A 19676-nucleotide genomic window follows, 5' to 3' on the forward strand; every position below is an offset into this window, starting at 1 on the left:
CCATTACGGAGGACACAGAGCGTGAATCGCCTATACAAATGCATGGTCGGCGTGTGTTTATTTGGTTCTTGTAAGCAATACAAAGCTAGAAAACACGTATAGCGGTTGTTTTAACATTTAAAATATAATTTCTAATATAAATCTTGTTATATAATATTAAATCTAGGAATTAATGTGAAGTAAATTAATATTTTGACTGGTTTTTAGCGTACAGTGTGGTTTAACAGGGTACTTTACGTTGGCGATTAAGACTAGCAGCAATCTGCTTAGTTTACATAACAGTATATAATCATACCTACGAATCTACAGAGCCATTCTTTACTACATTTTTTAATCCAACATGAGCGGACATGCAGCTCCAAACTGCTTAGATACTAGCAGATAAGGTGTTCGCGTTTTCCGATTTCATAAAGACCCGTAACGTACTAATTCAAGCAGAGGACCAAAAATAGTTACTCAGTATTGTTTTCCTCAATGTCACTTTGATATTAGGCAAATTTTACACAGATACCTAAAGTTTCGTTGCCGGGTACCTATACGTGTTAAGTTTGTGAGCAAAAAAGTAAAATCACGGCAATTTACATGCAAAACTGCAGGTAGATACACCAGTTTATGGTAATGTTATGCGTTTTTGTTTGTATTTTTATATTTTAAACATGTTCTTTTATGTTTTTGGTTAGTAAACTTGATATTTTCTGTTTTTTTTTACTCTTTAATTGATTGAGTGTTCAATAAAAGTTGATTATTTTTGTGAGGTTTATTATTGTGATAAGATATAACATTAGTAGAAAGCCATTTTTACGCGCAGAAGTGCTTGGTTTTTAAAAAATCGCAAAATTTAAACGAAAAACAGCACCCAGCAATGATAAAATGCTATGCTGTGGGCTCCGTAATGGTGGCGACTATGACGTCATAGACGCAAGACAATGGATAACAAGACTCGTTGTTTTACAATCCGTTTCCTAACTTGGTCTATACTAACTTTGGGTCCGACCACAGATATGTTTATATTATATCTGTGGGGCCAACCCATTGTTATGTGAAAGGCTAACTTGTGCCCAAAATAACACACTTTTTTTAGTTATTTTTAAAAAAACTTGTACTGGTGACATTTTAGTCATTTAATATGGTTATTTTTATATATTGTTCGCAAAAATATGCTTGATATGGTAAACATAAGCTATTTTATGCCTTAACCAACGCTTATATATGTGTATATATAAGCGTTGCCTTAACCATGGCGCCCTCTATAAAATGTTAAAACTACAGCAATAGGGCAAGAAAAGGAAGTTTAAACTTCATTTGCAGAGCATGTGAAATTGTTTTGTGGGATTTTTGTATATTTGTAATAATAAAATCATTTGTTAATCAAATGGAACAAGGATTTGTAATTGTCAAGTCTTACTCTGTGTGTGTTTTAAATTGGTAAAATTACACTTGTTGTGTGATTCGATAAATTCCTTTTGTGTTTTCTAGCATATTTATTTACTGTTGTTATTTAATAAAAGTATGATAGCACCAATTCGTGGTATCACCCAAAAATTTTGACGTGAATCGATAAATTCCTTTTGTGTTTTCTAGCATATTTATTTACTGTTGTTATTTAATAAAAGTATGATAGCACCAATTCGTGGTATCACCCAAAAATTTTGACAAATATCGAGCACTATGTGCTTTTAGGCGGGTTCACACTACGAGCGGTAAAAGCGCTGGCGATGGGAGAGAGCGATTGTTGGCCGATGTGTTTGCCTACAAAGGATTCACACGCAAATGTAAAACTTCCTGGTATCCTGTTCTGTGAGAAGTTGGAAATTACATTTAACTTCGTTTCAACGTAAACATGCGATAAATAAAACAGAGGAAAATACCCAAGAAGTATAATTTCGTTTAGCAGGCAACGGCTTTTTAAAATATTAGCGCAAATGCCTAATTTGTCAAGTAACTGGCTAATGTTATATCTGCCTCTATATTTCATATATTTTGGTTTTATTTCATCATTTTTATACAAAGTAATTGTGTATTAAACACGTCCGTGTAATATTCCACTGTTTTAATCATTTTTTTTAAAGTTGGTCTTAACAAAAATTGCAAAACACCTTAACAAATGCTATTTTCAATAATTTTTCACTAAATTTAACAAAATATATTCCACATTCATATTTAATCGAAAATTATCTAAACGATTTAATTTACAGCAAAACAGTTCACGCGAAAAATTGTTACTTTTTGGCCAAAGCCGTTCAACGCTAGCAATTATCGGCAGAGTAGAAACTGTTTTAAACAAAATTTTGTTGCTCGTATCGCTAGCGATGAAGGAAGTAATGTGAACACCCCTTAAATGTTCCAAGTTCCACCACTCTACTATACAACTGAAAGTGGAGTGCTTTTAAATGTAAAAGAGCGTTTTATTGTTATGATAATCACCAGCGATGCTGTGCGTGAAATAAAAAATGCAATATATATGTTTAGTTACTAATGTCAATTATTAATGCACAGCAAGGCAGAAGAAGCTCTCAGAGAAAATCCAGACTATGTAGATTGGACAGGCTGCTCTTGTGTGTGACTACAGACCACATCATGTAAAGTGGACACGGCGCACTGTGGTGAAATAAATTGCACCTTTAGTACACCTTGTTCCTATAATTTGAACTTTTAATCAAAGTAACACTTCATTAAGTTTTGTTTAATACGAAGTTTTATTTATTTATTTTTTTTGGTCATATTGTTGATATACAGACTAATATACAATCAACTTATTATTTAAAGAAATCTCTCAAATCATTATGTTAAAATGTTATTCTTAGTATACATGAAATATGTTAATTTTTTATTATTATATAAACAAAAAATGTCCAACTGAACCTCCACATAGCCCTGCAGTTAAAAACAACTTAATATATTAATGAAATGAAGACCAAACTTACCTAAACCATAACAATTCAATTGATCCTCATCATTTCCATCATCCGCTGCTGATTTCACACTTTTCATGTTTTGTATTATTTCTCTGTGAATAAGTGAAATGGTTTTGAGATGTTATAATATTAGCAAGCATTAGTGAATACCTCAAGTTTGAGGATCTTAAAGTATCAGCATCAGAAACTGTAAGGTTGCCAGGATATCTCCAACCCATGACCTTGCAATCCACTTCTTCCCAGATTGTAATGAGACATTCAAGATTATGTGGACCATAGTAAGAATCACAATTATCGGGAAGAGCTAAAATAGCACACAATCAAAAATAATAATAAACTATACTTATCTTTTCTAGTAACATTCATTTAAAAACACAAACCAATTCCATAACATTCCATTCCCTTTTCTTCATCACCACTTTCCGCTGTGATTCGCGTTGTTTCAAAATTGTCCAATATGTTACTATAGTTGAAATATTACACAATGAAAAAATAACCTAAAACCATTAACATTTAAACTTACTCCAAAGATAATAAATCGAGGGCTTCTTTTTCTTCTTGATCCAATTTAAGCGGGTCTTTTGTTCCTTCAACCAAACAACCATTTATATACCACAGATTTGTAAAGCATTCCATACTGTGAGGTCCGTAGTATGTAGTACAATTTTCCGGAAATACTGAATAAGATGTGATCTTTAACAAAATTAAAAACTTTGGCATTTAAACTCCTATTAGCCAAATGCTACAGATAAGGTCACAACAATGGTCAAAGAACAAAAAATGACAGTTTCAGTATATTTAAAAAACTTTATCTAAATCCAAGCTAACAGTACAATTTTTTTCTCAAGTTCAACAAACAAGCTTTAAAATCGTGATTAGCCCAAGTTTAGGTTCTATTAAGAAATATTAAAATGATCATAATGTTTAGCAAGCTAACCTAAACCATAACAATTCAATTGATGATCATCATTTCCTGCATCAGCTGCCGATTTTACACCTTCCATGTTTGCTCTTACATGCCTATAACAAACAATTTTTTTTTTTGCAAGAATTAAAAACAGTATTTACCGTAAATTAAAGGTTTGTAATGCAGCATCTGCACTTGTAAGATTGCCAGGATATCTATAACCTTTGGTTTTGCAATCCACTTCTTCCCAGATTGTGATAAGGCATTCAAGAGTGTGAAGTCCATGATATGAAGTGCAATTTTTAGGAAACGCTAAAAATAGTTACAGAAGATCACAAAATGTAATCACATTTAAAGTTGTTACAAACCAAGACCATAACATTCCAACTCTTTATCTTTATCACCACCATTAGCTTCTGCTTGAACCGTTTCAAAATTATTGATAACCTCACTGTAAATAAAATAGACAAATCAACTTTATAAAGACAATTTTATTCATACTCACTTAACATTCAGCAAATCTAAAGCATTTTTTTCAGTGGTGTTTAATTTAACTGGAGCTTTGGTTCCTTCCTTCAAACAACCTTTTGATTGCCAGATAGTCGTAAGACATTCCACACTGTGTGGTCCATAGTATGTGGCACAATTGTCGGGAAATACTAAACATATAAGATAAGATAAAGGTGTGAATGGTCCATTTAAAACACAAGCATCACAATTGTCAGGAAACGCTAAACATATATTGGCAAAATCATGCATATTTTCGGAAAACATTTTTTTCCAAAAACACTGCACAGGGGATTTATTGTCACAGTTAGAAGATCACAGATAAAATAGAAAGACGTAAGTTCCCATTTCAAAGTATAGTTTAAGACATTGGTATTCGAGGAAAAATATAGGAAAAAAACAAAAAAAGTATTAATACAATAATCTCACTAATTCCATAACAGTTTAACTGATGATCATCATTTCCATCATCAGCTGCTGATTTTATGCCTTGCATGTTTTCTTTTATAGATCTGTATTTGTAAATCCTTTAGTATACACAGTTTATTTAGTTTACAACATCTTACTTTAAGTTCAAAATTTTTAAGGATTCTGACTCTGGAATAGTCAGATTGCCAGGATATTTGTAACCTTTGACTTTGCAATCCACTTCTTCCCATATTGTGATGAGACAATTAAAAAAGTGAGGTCCGTGATAAGAATCACAATTCTCGGGATAAACTAAAACGAAATACAATAGTAGGCAAATTAGTACCAATAGCAATGCTGTTAATAATGTACAAACCAATTCCATAACATTCCAATCCTTTATCTTTGTCACCACCATGAGCTTCCATTTGAATAGTTTCAAACTTTTGTAAAACTTCACTATTATTGGAGAAGTTAAACAAAAAACAAGCCTTATTTTTTAAAATTTGAAGTCAAATCAAACCTTAGATCTATATCATGCAGTTCAGTATCATTTAATTTAGCTGGAGCTTTTGCTCCGTCACCTAAACAACCTTTCCATTCCCAGATAGTTGTAAGGCATTCCACACTGTGTGGTCCATAGTATGTATCACAATTGTCAGGGAACACTGCAAAAAACAAACAAACAGAAAAATCTACAACAGCATTTTTTTGTAAAAGCAGTGTTTCTAACATAAGGAGTTACACAGTCCCACAATACATCACAGTCCCGAAGATGCACAAAGGTAAGCGAATCTGCTTATCTTCTTTATCAACAATTTTTTTATAATGAATTGGCCCAATTCAGGGCCCCGATCTCTTTTTGTAGTTATTTTATTGCACTATGTGATAAAGGTATATTTTTTGTAAAAGCAGTGTTTCTAACATAAGGAGTTACACAGTCCCACAATACATCACAGTCCCGAAGATGCACAAAGGTAAGCGAATCTGCTTATCTTCTTTATCAACAATTTTTTTATAATGAATTGGCCCAATTCAGGGCCCCGATCTCTTTTTGTAGTTATTTTATTGCACTATGTGATAAAGGTATATTGCTACTAAAAATACTTTGCTGGATATATTTCAATGTGGGCTATTAACAATTTTGAAATAAACAACAAAAGAGACACAAACATATTAATAATACAAAAAACCTCATTGGGGGTTGCAGTATTGGAAAGCTGGAAATGTCAGTTTTAGATCGACCTACTCACCTAAGCCATAACAATTCAATTGATGATCATCATTTCCATCATCGGCCGCTGATTTAACACTTTTCATGTTTTCTCTGACAGCTCTATTAAAATGTAATTGGATTAAGGTTGCAAATAAATTAAATAATTTATAGCACAATCACCTTAAGTTACGAAATTCTAATGTATGTGAATTTGTAGTTGTGAGGTTGTTAGGATATCTATAACCTTGAACCTTGCAATCCACTTCTTCCCAGATGGTGATGAGACATTCAATGGAATGACGTCCGTGGTAAGAATTGCAATTATTTGGAAACACTAAAACGTTAGATACCAATATATATATTGTATTATAAAATGTAATTAATCAAACACAAACCAAGTCCATAACATTCTAGTTCTTTATCTTCATCACCACCATCAGCTTTCATTTGAACCAATTTAAACTTGTTGAAAACTTCACTGTAGTCGTAAAATATAAACAACAAAATTAAAAAATCGAAAAAAATGCATACTGTAAATTCAACACAACTACACTATGTAGTTCAGCCTGATCAAGTTTAACTGGTGCTTTTGTTCCTTCACTTAAACAACCCTTCATCAACCAAATTGTTGTAAGACATTCAACAATATGTTCTCCATGGTATGTGTCACAGTTTTCAGGAAAAACTGAAAAAAAAGTGTTTAAATGTCAGAAAAAACAATCATTTGCAATACTATTAACAATTTAAACAAATCAACTTACTCAGGCCGTAACAATTTAACTGGTGGTAATCATTTCCACCATCAGCTGCTGATTTTACAGTTTCCATGTTTTCTTTTATTGCTCTGCGTATATTACACTTAAAATTAGTAAAAGGGAAAGCTGTATTGTTGTGCCAACTGAAAGGGCAAATACCTACGTCAGGTTTAGCAGCTCTAAAGTATGCGTGTCATCAGTAGTGAGATTGTTGGGATGTCTGAAACCTTCGACTTTGCAATCCACTTCTTCCCAGATTGTGATGAGACAGTCAACAGAGTGAGGTCCAAAAAATGAATCACAATTTTCAGGAAAAGCTAAAATGAAACAGAATAATAAAAGTTACTTGAAAAATGTTTAAAAAGACAGAAACAAACCAATTCCATAACATTCCAATTCTTTGTTTTTATTGCCTTCAACAGCTTCAAGTTGAACTAATTCAAAATTATCCAAAACCTCACTGCATTTGAAATATTAAAATAAACTGTTATTATAGGGGTTTTATTTTTGAACAACACTTAGACTCACCCAACATTCAGCAAATCCAAAGCACCTCTTTCAGTTGTGTTTAATTTATCTGGAGCTTTGGTTCCTTCACTCAAACAACCTTTTGATTCCCAGATAGTGGTAAGGCATTGCACACTGTGCGGTCCGTAGTATGTGTCACAATTTTCGGGAAATACTGTAATAAAAAATCAATTACACTATCTGAGTAAAATTCAGATACGTATTGGAGTAAAATTCTGATTACCTTTAATGCTTCTAAATTTAAAGGTAAGATTAAAATATATTTGCTTTGAAAAACAACCAACAGTTTTAGTTTATTAAACTAAGCCAAAACAATTCAACCAACACATTTTTTTTGTAAAGTATTATTAAAACAACAAAAAAAGAAATCATGGTTTACCTAAACCATAACAATTTAATTGATGATCATTATTTCCACCATCAGCTGCTGATTTTACACTTTTCATGTTTGCTGTAATATCTCTGTACAAGTGTAACTATGTTAAAGAGAAATTAAAGACACTTCGTAATCTTTGATTTTCTATTCAGATTCTGTCCCATTTATTGTTACTTTTATTATACTTCGTGATGTCATTAGTCCTTCTTGTATAAGTGTAAACCAGTCTCTTAACAATGAGAAATGGCGTACTAATAATTTTATTGTGCCAATATCTTAATAATTAAATGCTCAAAAGTAATACTGCATCTGTAAAAAAAATTTTACTGCACAATGCACAATATTCATTCATTCATTGTTAACTTCCTAATGGTAGGGTTTTTAACAGAAACATTTTAATTGACCCCAGTTCCCCATTTAACATATCAACTATTTCTTATATTCAATTTACAAAAATAAAACCTGCCTTAAATTCCTTTTTTGCATAGCATCAAACTCAGACATAGTCAGGTTGCCAGGATATCTATAACCTTTGACTTTGCAATCCACTTCTTCCCAGATTGTGATGAGACAATCAATAGAGTGGGGTTCGTGATATGAAGTGCAATTCTCAGGATAAACTGAAATATATTAATTAAGATACTTTTTTTTCTGACAAAGTCATGCAAACAAAATACGAACCAAGTCCATAACATTCTAATTGTTTAACTTCATCACCAGCATAGGCACCAGCTTGAACCATCTCAAAATTTTCCAAAATCTTACTGTGTTATAGTTAAGTTATGTGGGGTTTGTTGAAAATAAAAACAGCATTACATACTCAACATTCAACAAATTTAAAGCATCTTTGTCAGCTGTATCTAATTTATCTGGAGCTTTTGTTCCTTCACTTAAACAACCCTTTGATTCCCATATAGTTGTAATACATTCTGCACTGTGTGGTCCATGGTATGTGGTACAGTTTTCAGGAAATACTGAAATAGTTTATTATAAAATCAGACATATTAGAATTAATAAAAGGTTTAAACCAAAATTTAAGTATACCATTTAATTACAGATATATACCATATTGTTTAGGTGTATTTATAAAACTAAATGTAGAGTCCTATTTACCTAAACCATAACAGTTTAATTGGTGATCATCATTTCCACCATCAGCTGCTGATTTTACACCTTCCATGTTTGTTTTTATAGCACTGAAATTATTAAAAGCAATAAATCAAGATAAAAACTGTGTTTGTTGTATGGTCATGTAATGTCTGGTGCCGAGGCTTAAATGTAGGTCTAATCACAAAAGACACACAGTTTAAATATTCTCCACAAGCAAGCACATTTTGTTTTAAAAATAATGCACCATTTGCATTGAGTACTATATACGACGCTTTACCCTTATACCATAATGTGTTCTTGGGCAAGATACTTCACTAAAACCATGTTGTGTGCTTGACAAGATACTTAATAAAAATGTGATAAGCGAAAGATAAAGATGATGTGAAATACACATCTGACTGTGATGCAGTGTTGTAAAATTGAGAAGAGTAGCCTATGACATGAGTTGTGGGAATTAGTTAAAGACACTGCAACCAGACTTGAGCCATAACAAGAGGAGTGTTCTGGTTGAAGTTGGTGACCTGTGTGTTGGAAACTGTATTGCGGAAGGTGTCCAAGACAGAGTTGCACTGGTTGCTTGATAGACTTAAATAGGCTTTGGTGTATTAGGTTAATGGGCCAAGTCTTTGACAAGGACTACACCAACATAAAACAGAATGGTTCTGCAGTACAATTGATTCTAAAATTCTGCATGGAGACGCCTTGATGCGTTGACATATTTATGAAAAAGGTGTTGCACAACAGGGTTGTGTGGTGTTGTACAACTTCGCTAACAACAGAATATAAATTGACTTTTATTGCATTTTTATTTTTCCATAATAAGGTCAACTCACCGCAAAGCCGAGTTTTTTAAAGCAATAGCATCTGCACTTGTTAGATTGCCAGGGTATCTATAACCTTTGACTTTGCAATCCACTTCTTCCCAGATTGTTATAAGACAATCAAGAGAATGAGGTCCATGATATGAAGTGCAATTCTCCGGAAAAACTGCAAACTAACGACTTTTATACCCTTTTCAAAAGTATATTAAAACAAATACAAACTTAGTCCATAACATTCCAATCCTTTATCTTTGTCACCACCATCAGCTTCCATTCGAATCGTTTTATAATTATCCAAAACCTCACTACATGTTAGAGAATAATTTTACATACTGAAATACAAACTTGCTATGTTGTTTAACAATATTTTGTAGCACAAGTTATACTTACCCAACATTGAGCAAATTTGTGATGTCTCTTTCGATGGTTGTTAACTTAACAGGAGCTTTTGTGCCTTCACCTACGCAACCTTTGGATTCCCAGATAGTTGTAAGACATTCCAAACTATGCGGGCCGTAGTATGTGCTACAATTTTCAGGAAACACTAAAAAAATTACACATAGTGTATTACCAATACCTAATTTACAGGAGCTGAAGATACGAAGACAATAAAACACATGATGGGTAACTGCAAACTAAAATAAAAAAATAACTTAAAATTTGTCATACCTAAACCATAACAATTCAACTGATGATCATCAGATCCACTATCAGCTGCTGACTTTACACCTTCCATGTTTTCCCTTATTGCTCTATGTAAAAAAATAGAGTAATAGAGCATCTGACCTGCAAGTAACCTACCTCAAATTAAAAGATTTCAAAGCATTAGCATCAGCAGTTGTAAGGTTGCCGGGATATCTGTAACCTTTGACTTTGCAATCCACTTCTTCCCAGATTGTGATGAGACAATTAATAGAGTGAGGTCCGTGATATGAAGTGCAATTCTCAGGAAAAACTAAAAAGATTGTAGTGCATTAGTTAGCGTTAGCAAAGCTAAATATAAAAACAAACCAAGTCCATAACATTCCAATTCTTTATCATCATCCCCACTTGCTGCTTTCATTTGAACAGTTTCAAAATTATCCAAAACTTCACTATAAATGTAAATACAAAAATAACATCATATTGTAATTCAATGCAGCATGACATAAAACATACTTAACGTTAAGCAAATCTAATATATCTTTCTCAGGAGTATCTAGTTTAACTGGAGCTTTTGTGCCTTCACTTAAACAACCCTTTGATTCCCAGATAGTTGTAAGACATTCCACACTGTGTGGTCCATGGTATGTGGTACAATTTTCAGGTAATACTGAAAACAACAATATTTCTAATGAACATACTATTAAAAATTATAAAAAATAAATATCTGATTTCAGCGACACAGGTGTTTGTACAAGCTTAAAATATTCAATCAGTTCTTTAGGAATTTTATTAGAAGACTGGATTTTGATTTCTTTATGGAGTCAAAACATTTTTAATGACATTTTCAGAGAACCTGTGGTTCAGTGTAATTTGGGTTTTTAAGCAAAATATAAAAATCTATTGAAAAGTGGATTCCTTGTTTGTTTTCCACCCAACTAAGGGTTTAATTGAATTGATTACTGGCCTCAGCAAAATCAAATACTTGACTTATAACCAAACAAAATTGAATAATACACAAAAAAACATAAACTATGTAAAAAATGCTACATAATACCAAAAAAATGAAAAAAACAGCTGAGGTATCTAAAATTGCAATTTACTGAAAGCCACAGATTAACATAGATATCAAATAAAACCACTTTTCTTTGACAGAATGACGTTAAAACCTTGATAATGTGCAGAATACAAATTATATAGATACTAAACTTTTACCAACTGTACTCGTCCCTAAAGGAATAAATTATAAATTATAACTAGTCTATAACAACTTGTTTTAGGAAGCAACAACAAGAACTCAATGATTACTTAACGTCCCCAAAGATAGAACTTAATAAACACAAAACTAACTTACCATAGCCATAACAGTTCAATTGATGATCATCATTTCCACCATCTGCTGCTAATTTTACACTTTTCATGTTTTCTCTTATTGCTCTAAGAAAAGCAATATATTTTATACGTTCACATTCACAATGCTTACACCATATTCGTATAAAAACAAACAAGTTAAACATAAAGAATACATTGAACTGAATTAAATTAAATTTTCATTAAAAAAAAACATACGTTAAATTCAATGCTTTCATGGCATCTGCATCAGCGGTTGTTAGATTGCCAGGATATCTGTAACCTTTGACTTTGCAATCCACTTCTTTCCAAATTGTAATAAGACAATTGATGGAATGAGGTCCGTGATATGAATGACAATTTTCAGGATATACTAAAACGAAATGCAATAGTAGGATTACTTGCATCAATAGAAGTGCTATAAACATTGTACAAACCAATTCCGTAACATTCCAATCCTTTAACTTTATTTCCACCGTGAGCTTCAACTTGGACTAATTCAAAATTATTCAAAACTTGTCTGTATTTAGAATAGAACATACAGAAACTTGTAAAAATAACACTCAATGTTTACATACTCTACAGTCAGTAAATCCAAGGCCTCTGTTTCATTTGTTTCTAATTTAACTGGAGCTTTTGTTCCTTCACCTAAACAACCTTTCCATTTCCAGATAGTGGTAAGACATTCCACACTGTGTGGTCCATAATACGTGTCACAATTATCTGGAAATACTGAAGAAAAAAAAAATTATATGAAGTTTTAAGCACAAATTCTAGATATTACACTTAAAGACAATAGTTTAGCTCACCAATTCCATAACAATTTAACTGATGATCATCATTTCCACCATCTGCTGCTGATTTCACACTTTCCATGTTTTCTCTTACAGTTCTATGTAAAAAAATTAAGAATGTTGTTTTTTTTTGTAAAAATTAAACTCACGCCAGATTTGATGTTTTCAAAGAATCACGATCAATAGTGGTAAGGTTATCGGGATACCTATAACCTTCGACTTTGCAATCCACTTTTTTCCAGATTGAGATCAGACAATCAGTGGAGTGAGGTCCGTGATAGGAATCACAATTCTCAGGATAAACTGAAAGGTAATACAATAGTAGGACAACATCCACCAATAGCAACGGTGGTAATAATGTACAAACCAATTCCATAACATTCCAATCCTTTATCCTTGTCACCACCATCAGCTTCCATTCGAACCAGATCAAATTTGTTTAATATCCCTCTATATTAAAAAGAGCATATAAAAAACAATGCTTACAATAAAAATTTACATACCTAATAGTCAGCAAATCCAATGCCTCTGTTTCATTTGCTTCCAATTTAACTGGAGCTTTTGTTCCTTCACTTAAACAACCTTTCCATTCCCAAATGGTGGTAAGACATTCCACACTGTGTGGTCCATAATACGTGTCACAATTGTCAGGAAACACTGAAATCGAAATATTTGTTACTTTTTATGGACATATCAAACATCACGTAGATGGTTTTAGCTACTTGGTAGATGGTTTTAGCTACAAAACAGAGTTTGAAATTAAAGGAAGAAGAAGACCCATGAAAAGTCGTACGGTTATTATAAAAAACACAGTTTAAAAGTAAAACAAAAACATTTTACCTAAACCATAACAATTCAATTGATGATCAGCATTTCCACCATCTGCTGCTGATTTAACAGCTAACATATTTGCTTTTATTGCTCTGTAAACATAAATCACTTAATTAAAAAAGTAAGTTATTTCCAAACCAAAACTCACGTCAAATTTGAGGTTTTTAAAAAATCACTATCAGCGGTGGTGAGGTTGTTGGGAAATCTATAACCTTTTAGTTTGCAACCCACTTCTTCCCAAATTGTGATGAGACATTCAATAGAGTGAGGTCCGTGGTAAGAATCACAACTTTCAGGATAAACTGAAAGGTAAACCAATAGAACGCAAATAAACACAAATAGCATTGCTGTTAATAATGTACAAACCAATTCCATAACATTCCAATCCTTTATCTTTGTCACCACCATCAGCTTCGCTTCGAATGGTTTCAAAAATATCCAAAACTTCACTGTGGTTAAAATATTTAAAATGGAGACATAAGAAACATTATACCGATATACTCATACTTTACATTCAGCAAATCCAAGGCTGCTGTTTCATTTGTTTCTAGTTTATTTGGAGCTTTTGTTCCTTCACCTAAACAACCTTTCCATTCCCAGATAGTGGTAAGACATTCCACACTGTGTGGTCCGTAATACGTGTCACAATTGTCAGGAAACACTAAAGAATTTTTAAAAAGTACTGCAATATATTATGCAAATATGTTGTAAAAAATAAACTGGGCAATAAACTTAAAGAACAAACATTACATATCTTAACTTACCCAAGCCATAACAATTTAACTGATGATCATCATTTCCACCATCTGCTGCTAATTTTACACTTTCCATATTTCCTCTTACAGCTCTGTAAAAAAGCGTTATATTTTGAATGTTCATATTATATTTAAAAATAGGCGTACGTCAAATTCATGGATTTCAAAGCATCTGCATCAGCAGCTGTTAGATTTCCAGGATATCTGTAACCTTTGACTTTGCAATTCACTTCTTTCCAGATTGTAATAAGACAATCAATAGAGTGGGGTCCGTGATAAGAATCGCAATTTTCAGGATAAACTGAAAGGTAAACCAATAGAACGCAAATTAGCATTGCTGTTAATAATATACCAACCAACTCCATAACATTCCAATCCTTTATCTTTGTCACCACCATCAGCTTCCATTCGAATTGTTTCAAACCTAACCAAGACTTCACTGTATTTAAAATAACACATATTAAAAGTAAAAACTTGAATAAAGTAATGTTTACATACTCCATATTCAGCAAATCCAAGGCTTCTGTTTCATTTAATTCTAATTTAACTGGAGCTTTTGTTCCTTCAGCTAAACAACCTTTTGATTTCCAGATAGTAGTAAGGCATTCCACACTGTGTGGTCCGTAATACGAGTCACAATCACTTGGAAAAACTGAAAAAAATAAATACACACACACATTGCTTTCAGCTTGATCATACACAACACTACAAATCTCATGGTTGTAATAGAAATAGAGATATTAAACAATACAATGACAGTGGGATTACCAAATCCATAACAATTTAATTGATGATCATCATTTCCACCATCCGCTGCTGATTTTACACTTTCCATGTTTGCTCTTACAGCTCTGTTAAAAACTTTAATGTAGGCGCAAAATTATTTTCTAACCAAAACAAATTACGTTATATTTGAGTTTTTCAACGTATCAGTATCAGCAGTAGTGAGGTTGTTTGGAAATCTATAACCTTTCAGTTTGCAATCCACTTCTTCCCATATCGTGATCAGACAATCAATAGAGTGAGGTCCGTGATAAGAATCACAATTTTCAGGATAAACTAAATTGAAATACAATAGTAGGAACACATCCACCAATAGCAATGTTGCTAATACTAAAAACAATAGTCAGAAATTCATACGAATAGCAATGTTGGTAATAATGTACAAACTAGGGCTGTGGAAAAGTTAACAGTTAACCGGTTAACCGAACCTATTCGGTTAACCGCTAACGAAAAGTTCAAGTCGTTAACCGAACTATGACGTCATAGGGCATAAACGTATATCAATATCTGTCTTATTTACACGAAAGACACGTGTTCGTGTTCGTTGATTGTTGTTTTGCAATAAGACAGAGTGCGCAGGGACGCTGTTGCTTTGATCGTGCCCTACAACGGCGATTACGCCATCAATCTTGATTGTTAATACCGCAGGCTAACTAGTTTTGCAACATCATATTGGTGTAATACACAACTTAAATGTTTTCCTCAGCCAAGCAGCGTGTTTATTACGACAAAAGCAGGCATTCACACGTGGATTCATTGCATCATAATAGCGATTGTTTGACCTGGCAATTGATTACGACATAATAGCAATTCACACGTTAATAACTGCGTCATAATTGCAACTCACACGTTGATTATTTAGACGGCAGGTGCTTTAAACAGGTTTGAATACGAATAGGAAAGCAATACTTTAACGTTAAGAACGTTTGCCCATGTATTGCAAGCATAGTCCATACGTACGTCGTAAAGTTGCCTTTAAATTCGCGAAAGAAGAGCGATAAACAAGACGCTTTTATTAGGATTACACTTGTATCGGTTAACCGGTTAACCGGTTAAAACTGAACGGTTAACGGTTAAACAAAAATAGGGAAAATCCACAGCCCTAGTACAAACCAATTCCATAACATTCCAATCCTTTATCTTTATCACCACCATCAGCTTCCATTCGAACTAAGGTAAAATTATGCATAACCTCTCTGCAATGAAAACATTAAATGAAACTGTCAAATACATCAAAAAAAATTTATTCTGCTTACTCAACAATAAGCAAATCTAAAGCTTCTTTTTCAGCAGTGTTTAGTTTAACTGGAGCTTTGGTTCCCTCACTCAAACAACCTTTTGATATCCAAATAGTTGTAAGACATTCCACACTGTGTGGTCCATAGTATGTGTCACAATTTTCAGGAAACACTAAAATAATTACATATTCTATATTACTTTTAATGGACAGAAAGGGCAAAAAAAACTATTTGAGGGCTATGAATATTAATGATAATATAAATGAGACTAAAGTTAAGTTGTCCGAAATGGAGGTCTAATCAAAAAAGAGAGAGAAAAAAAATAATTTACCCAAGCCATAACAATTTAACTGATGATCATCATTTCCGCCATCTGCTGCTAATTTTACACCTTTCATGTTTCCTCTTACAGCTCTATAAAGAAGCAAACAGTTATTTGTCACTTAAGATGTAATGGCCTCGTTACAATATGACAAAACATTCATTCTATTGTTATTGTTTATAGCTCTGTACATTTATTGAATTTTATCAAATTTTTCCAGACTGTAGCGATACCATTTCGGCACCTATTAACAAAATTAATAGAGATCATTTTATATTTGCTAAATTTGCTTTTTCTGTATGACTTTACTAACAGTGTATAAATGTATCATTGTATGACAGTCAGGAGTTATAAAAAAAAATATATATGAGATGCAACATACCTTACATACAAACTACAAATAAAGCTGAATGTGATTTAGTAATAAAAATCGAAAGCTCTTTCGGCCCAAACAGGCAAGAAAATTAGTAAACCAGTGAAAAAATAAAAAATAATTACAATTATACACAACATTATATAACTGAAACGTTTTTCTACAGATGAGCAAAACAAAACTATATACAACACTGGTAGCTTTTGACTATTAAATTATTTAACTTAACTTACGTCAAATTTAAAAACTTTAAAACATTGGCATCTGTAATTGTGAGGTTGCCAGGATATCTATAACCTTTGACTTTGCAATCCACTTCTTCCCAAATTGTGATGAGACAGTCAATGGAGTGAGGTCCGTGGTAAGAATCACAATTCTCAGGATAAACTAAAAGGTAATACAATAGTAGGGCAACATCCACCAATAGCAACGGTGGTAATAATGTACAAACCAATTCCATAACATTCCAATCCTTTATCTTTGTCACCACCATGAGCTTCGACTTGAACTAATTCGAAATTATCCAAAACCTCACTAAAGTTGGAGTTAACATTTTAGGAAAATAAAAAGTTAATTACATCAAATTACAGATAACTGCAAACAAACTTACTCTACAGTGAGCAAATCCACAGCTTCTTTATCAGCATGATCTAATTTAACTGGGGCTTTGGTTCCTTCATTTAAACAACCTTTCCATTCCCAGATGGTTGTAAGACATTGAACACTGTGTGGTCCGTAATATGTGTCACAGTTGTCGGGAAATACTAAAACAGGAGTAAAAACAATTCCTTACTTACTGATTAGTTCTTTGTAATACAATGAAAGAACAAAAATACTACAACTCAACTTACCCAAGCCATAACAGTTTAACTGATGATCATCATTTCCGCCATCTGCTGCTAATTTTACACTTTCCATATTTCCTCTTACAGCTCTGTAAAGCAGCATTATATATTAGATGTTCATATAAACTGAAACAACGCAACTTACGATAGATTTAAAGATTTCATAGCATCTGCATCAGCAGTTGTAAGGTTGCCGGGATATCTGTAACCTTTGACTTTGCAATCCACTTCTTCCCAAATTGTGATGAGACATTCAATAGAATGAGGTCCGTGATAAGAATCACAGTTCTCTGGATAAACTGAAACATAGTATTGAGCAATTTTATACCAATAGCAATGCTTTTAATAATGTACAAACCAATTCCATAACATTCCAATCCTTTTTCTTTATCACCACCATCAGCTTCCATTCGAACCATTTCAAAATTATTTAAAACCTCACTGCGCATAAAATAGTTAATCAAGTATATTTAGTTGTAAAGTCAAAAAATACCCTTAATACATACTCAACATTTAGCAAATCCAAAGCACTTGTCTCATCTGTATCTAATTTTGCCGGAGCTTTTGTTCCTTCGCTTAAACAACCCTTTGATATCCAGATAGTTGTAAGGCAATCCACACTGTGTGGTCCATTGTATGTGTCACAATTTTCAGGAAACACTAAAAAATATTGTGTAAAACAACAATTACAGGGTAATGCTTCTGCTTTATATTAGGTCTACTACATGTCCAATTCTAGTTGTTATTATAGAACAGAGGCTCCCAAACCTATTTTATCGCGGCCAATATGTGAAATCATAATTATGCGTCGGGCAAGGTTTTCCTTGCTACATTGGCGACGCGACTTGTATTGGCCAAAGTTTGGTTATAACGAATACTGTTAGATAGGTCAGGAAGTTCGACACATATGCTGGTAATAAACATGGCTTTTAGAACAGATTAAACTACGTACTTGCGAAGTAAAAGACAAAGTTTCACAGTTTTTTGTTGAATCATGTCGCGATATTAACCCCTATACCAGAGTAACAAGCGTGGCAGGTTGGTCATAACTATTTTTGTGATGTAACAAAGACAATGTAAATTATTACAGAAATCAATAAAACATTTTTAGACGATTTTTTAAAGTAATATGTTCATTTGTGAACGTATGCCATCGGTAATTTTAAAGTCCTTTGAGGGCCATTTATTTTGCTTCTGCGGGCCGCGGTTTTGGAACCCCTGTTATAGAACCTTTATTATAGAAACAAATGTTTAATTAATTAGACATTAGTGTAAAAGCATTTGTAAAGTGCCTTTTTAAGAAGCAATGAAACATAAAATAGCTAATTGTTGTATACTACTCATATGGGCAATAACACAAAACAAAATTTGTATTATTTTGAGCCAAAATATTTATAAAAAACAAATGTCACAAACATACACACATTTAAACATAAACCTAGGAAAGTTACAAGGAAGAAGTTTACAATCTGTGTTTCTACAATGAAAACCAATATTTCCACAAAAAAATCAGCAGATATTACTAAGAGTTGAAACAAACAGAACAAACGAACAAATTTTATAAAGATACGGATAGTCATACTTACACACTATTTATCAATTCAAATATTTATATTTACCAGTTCCATAACAATTCAATTGATGATCATCATTTCCACCATCTGCTTCTGATTTCACACCTTCCATGTTCTCTCTTATAGCACTGATCATCGAAAATCGTAAATACCCCTGTTCTAAATTAACATGCACCTTTTAAAACCTACGTTAAATTAGCTGTCTTTAAAATATTTGCTTCTGCACTTGTAAAGTTTCCAGGGTATCTATAACCTTTGACTTTGCAACCCACTTCTTCCCAGATTGTGATGAGACAATCAATAGAATGAGGTCCGTGATATGAAGTGCAATTCTCAGGATAAACTGTAAGGTAATACAATAGTACGACAACATCCACCAACAGCAACAGTGGTAATAATGTACAAACCAATTCCATAACATTCCAATCCTTTATCTTTGTCACCACCATCAGCTTCCATTCGAATTGTTTCAAAATTATCCAAAACTTCCCTTGGGGAAACAATAAACAAAATGGAGAATTTAATTGAAAATTACAAATAAGGTAACTACTTACCGTGTGTTTAGCAAATCCAAAGCTTCTTTTTCAGCTATGTCTAGTTTAACTGGAGCTTTTGATCCTTCACTC

The 19676-nt window shown here is 32.8% G+C and overlaps 1 protein-coding gene across 1 annotated transcript; it reads right to left on the reverse strand.

Annotated features, from left to right (window-relative positions):
• Positions 1–2146: 2146 nt before the first annotated feature.
• LOC149724376 (uncharacterized) lies at positions 2147–19670 on the reverse strand. Its single transcript, XM_089893188.1, has 65 exons — positions 19605–19670; positions 19458–19540; positions 19240–19393; positions 19096–19178; positions 17983–18136; positions 17835–17917; positions 17622–17775; positions 17483–17565; positions 17242–17395; positions 17083–17165; positions 16865–17018; positions 16268–16350; positions 15955–16108; positions 15812–15894; positions 14821–14974; positions 14684–14766; positions 14414–14567; positions 14272–14354; positions 14063–14216; positions 13925–14007; positions 13668–13821; positions 13527–13609; positions 13309–13462; positions 13170–13252; positions 12833–12986; positions 12697–12779; positions 12479–12632; positions 12345–12427; positions 12114–12267; positions 11973–12055; positions 11755–11908; positions 11540–11622; positions 10702–10855; positions 10555–10637; positions 10345–10498; positions 10213–10295; positions 9934–10087; positions 9766–9848; positions 9556–9709; positions 8726–8808; positions 8433–8586; positions 8294–8376; positions 8079–8232; positions 7616–7698; positions 7237–7390; positions 7086–7168; positions 6872–7025; positions 6715–6797; positions 6485–6638; positions 6349–6431; positions 6134–6287; positions 5991–6073; positions 5261–5405; positions 5114–5196; positions 4896–5049; positions 4759–4841; positions 4328–4481; positions 4191–4273; positions 3984–4134; positions 3853–3935; positions 3439–3592; positions 3296–3378; positions 3066–3219; positions 2925–3007; positions 2147–2637 (listed from the first exon to the last, which is right to left on the reverse strand). The coding sequence occupies exons 2-65, from the start codon at positions 19507–19509 to the stop codon at positions 2576–2578; spliced, it is 7449 nt and encodes a 2482-aa protein (XP_089749314.1). The 5' UTR covers positions 19510–19540; positions 19605–19670; the 3' UTR covers positions 2147–2575.
• Between the last annotated feature and the right edge of the window lie 6 nt (positions 19671–19676).

Source organism: Ciona robusta, unplaced genomic scaffold (assembly GCF_009617815.1).
Source record: "Ciona robusta unplaced genomic scaffold, ASM961781v2 AP042734.1".
NCBI classification, from domain to species: domain Eukaryota; kingdom Metazoa; phylum Chordata; class Ascidiacea; order Phlebobranchia; family Cionidae; genus Ciona; species Ciona robusta.

What these genes read in the sequence shown, in the direction of transcription:
- LOC149724376 (XM_089893188.1), bottom strand. Translation starts at nt 19,509, where the DNA reads ATGGAAGCTGATGGTGGTGACAAAGATAAAGGATTGGAATGTTATGGA. An exon ending in TTGGATTTGCTAAATGTTGA is followed by an intron (nt 17,918 to 17,982) that starts GTATGTATTAAG and finishes TTTTATGCGCAG; the next exon opens with TGAGGTTTTAAATAATTTTG. An exon ending in TTGAAAACATCAAATCTGGC is followed by an intron (nt 12,428 to 12,478) that starts GTGAGTTTAATT and finishes TTTTTTACATAG; the next exon opens with AACTGTAAGAGAAAACATGG.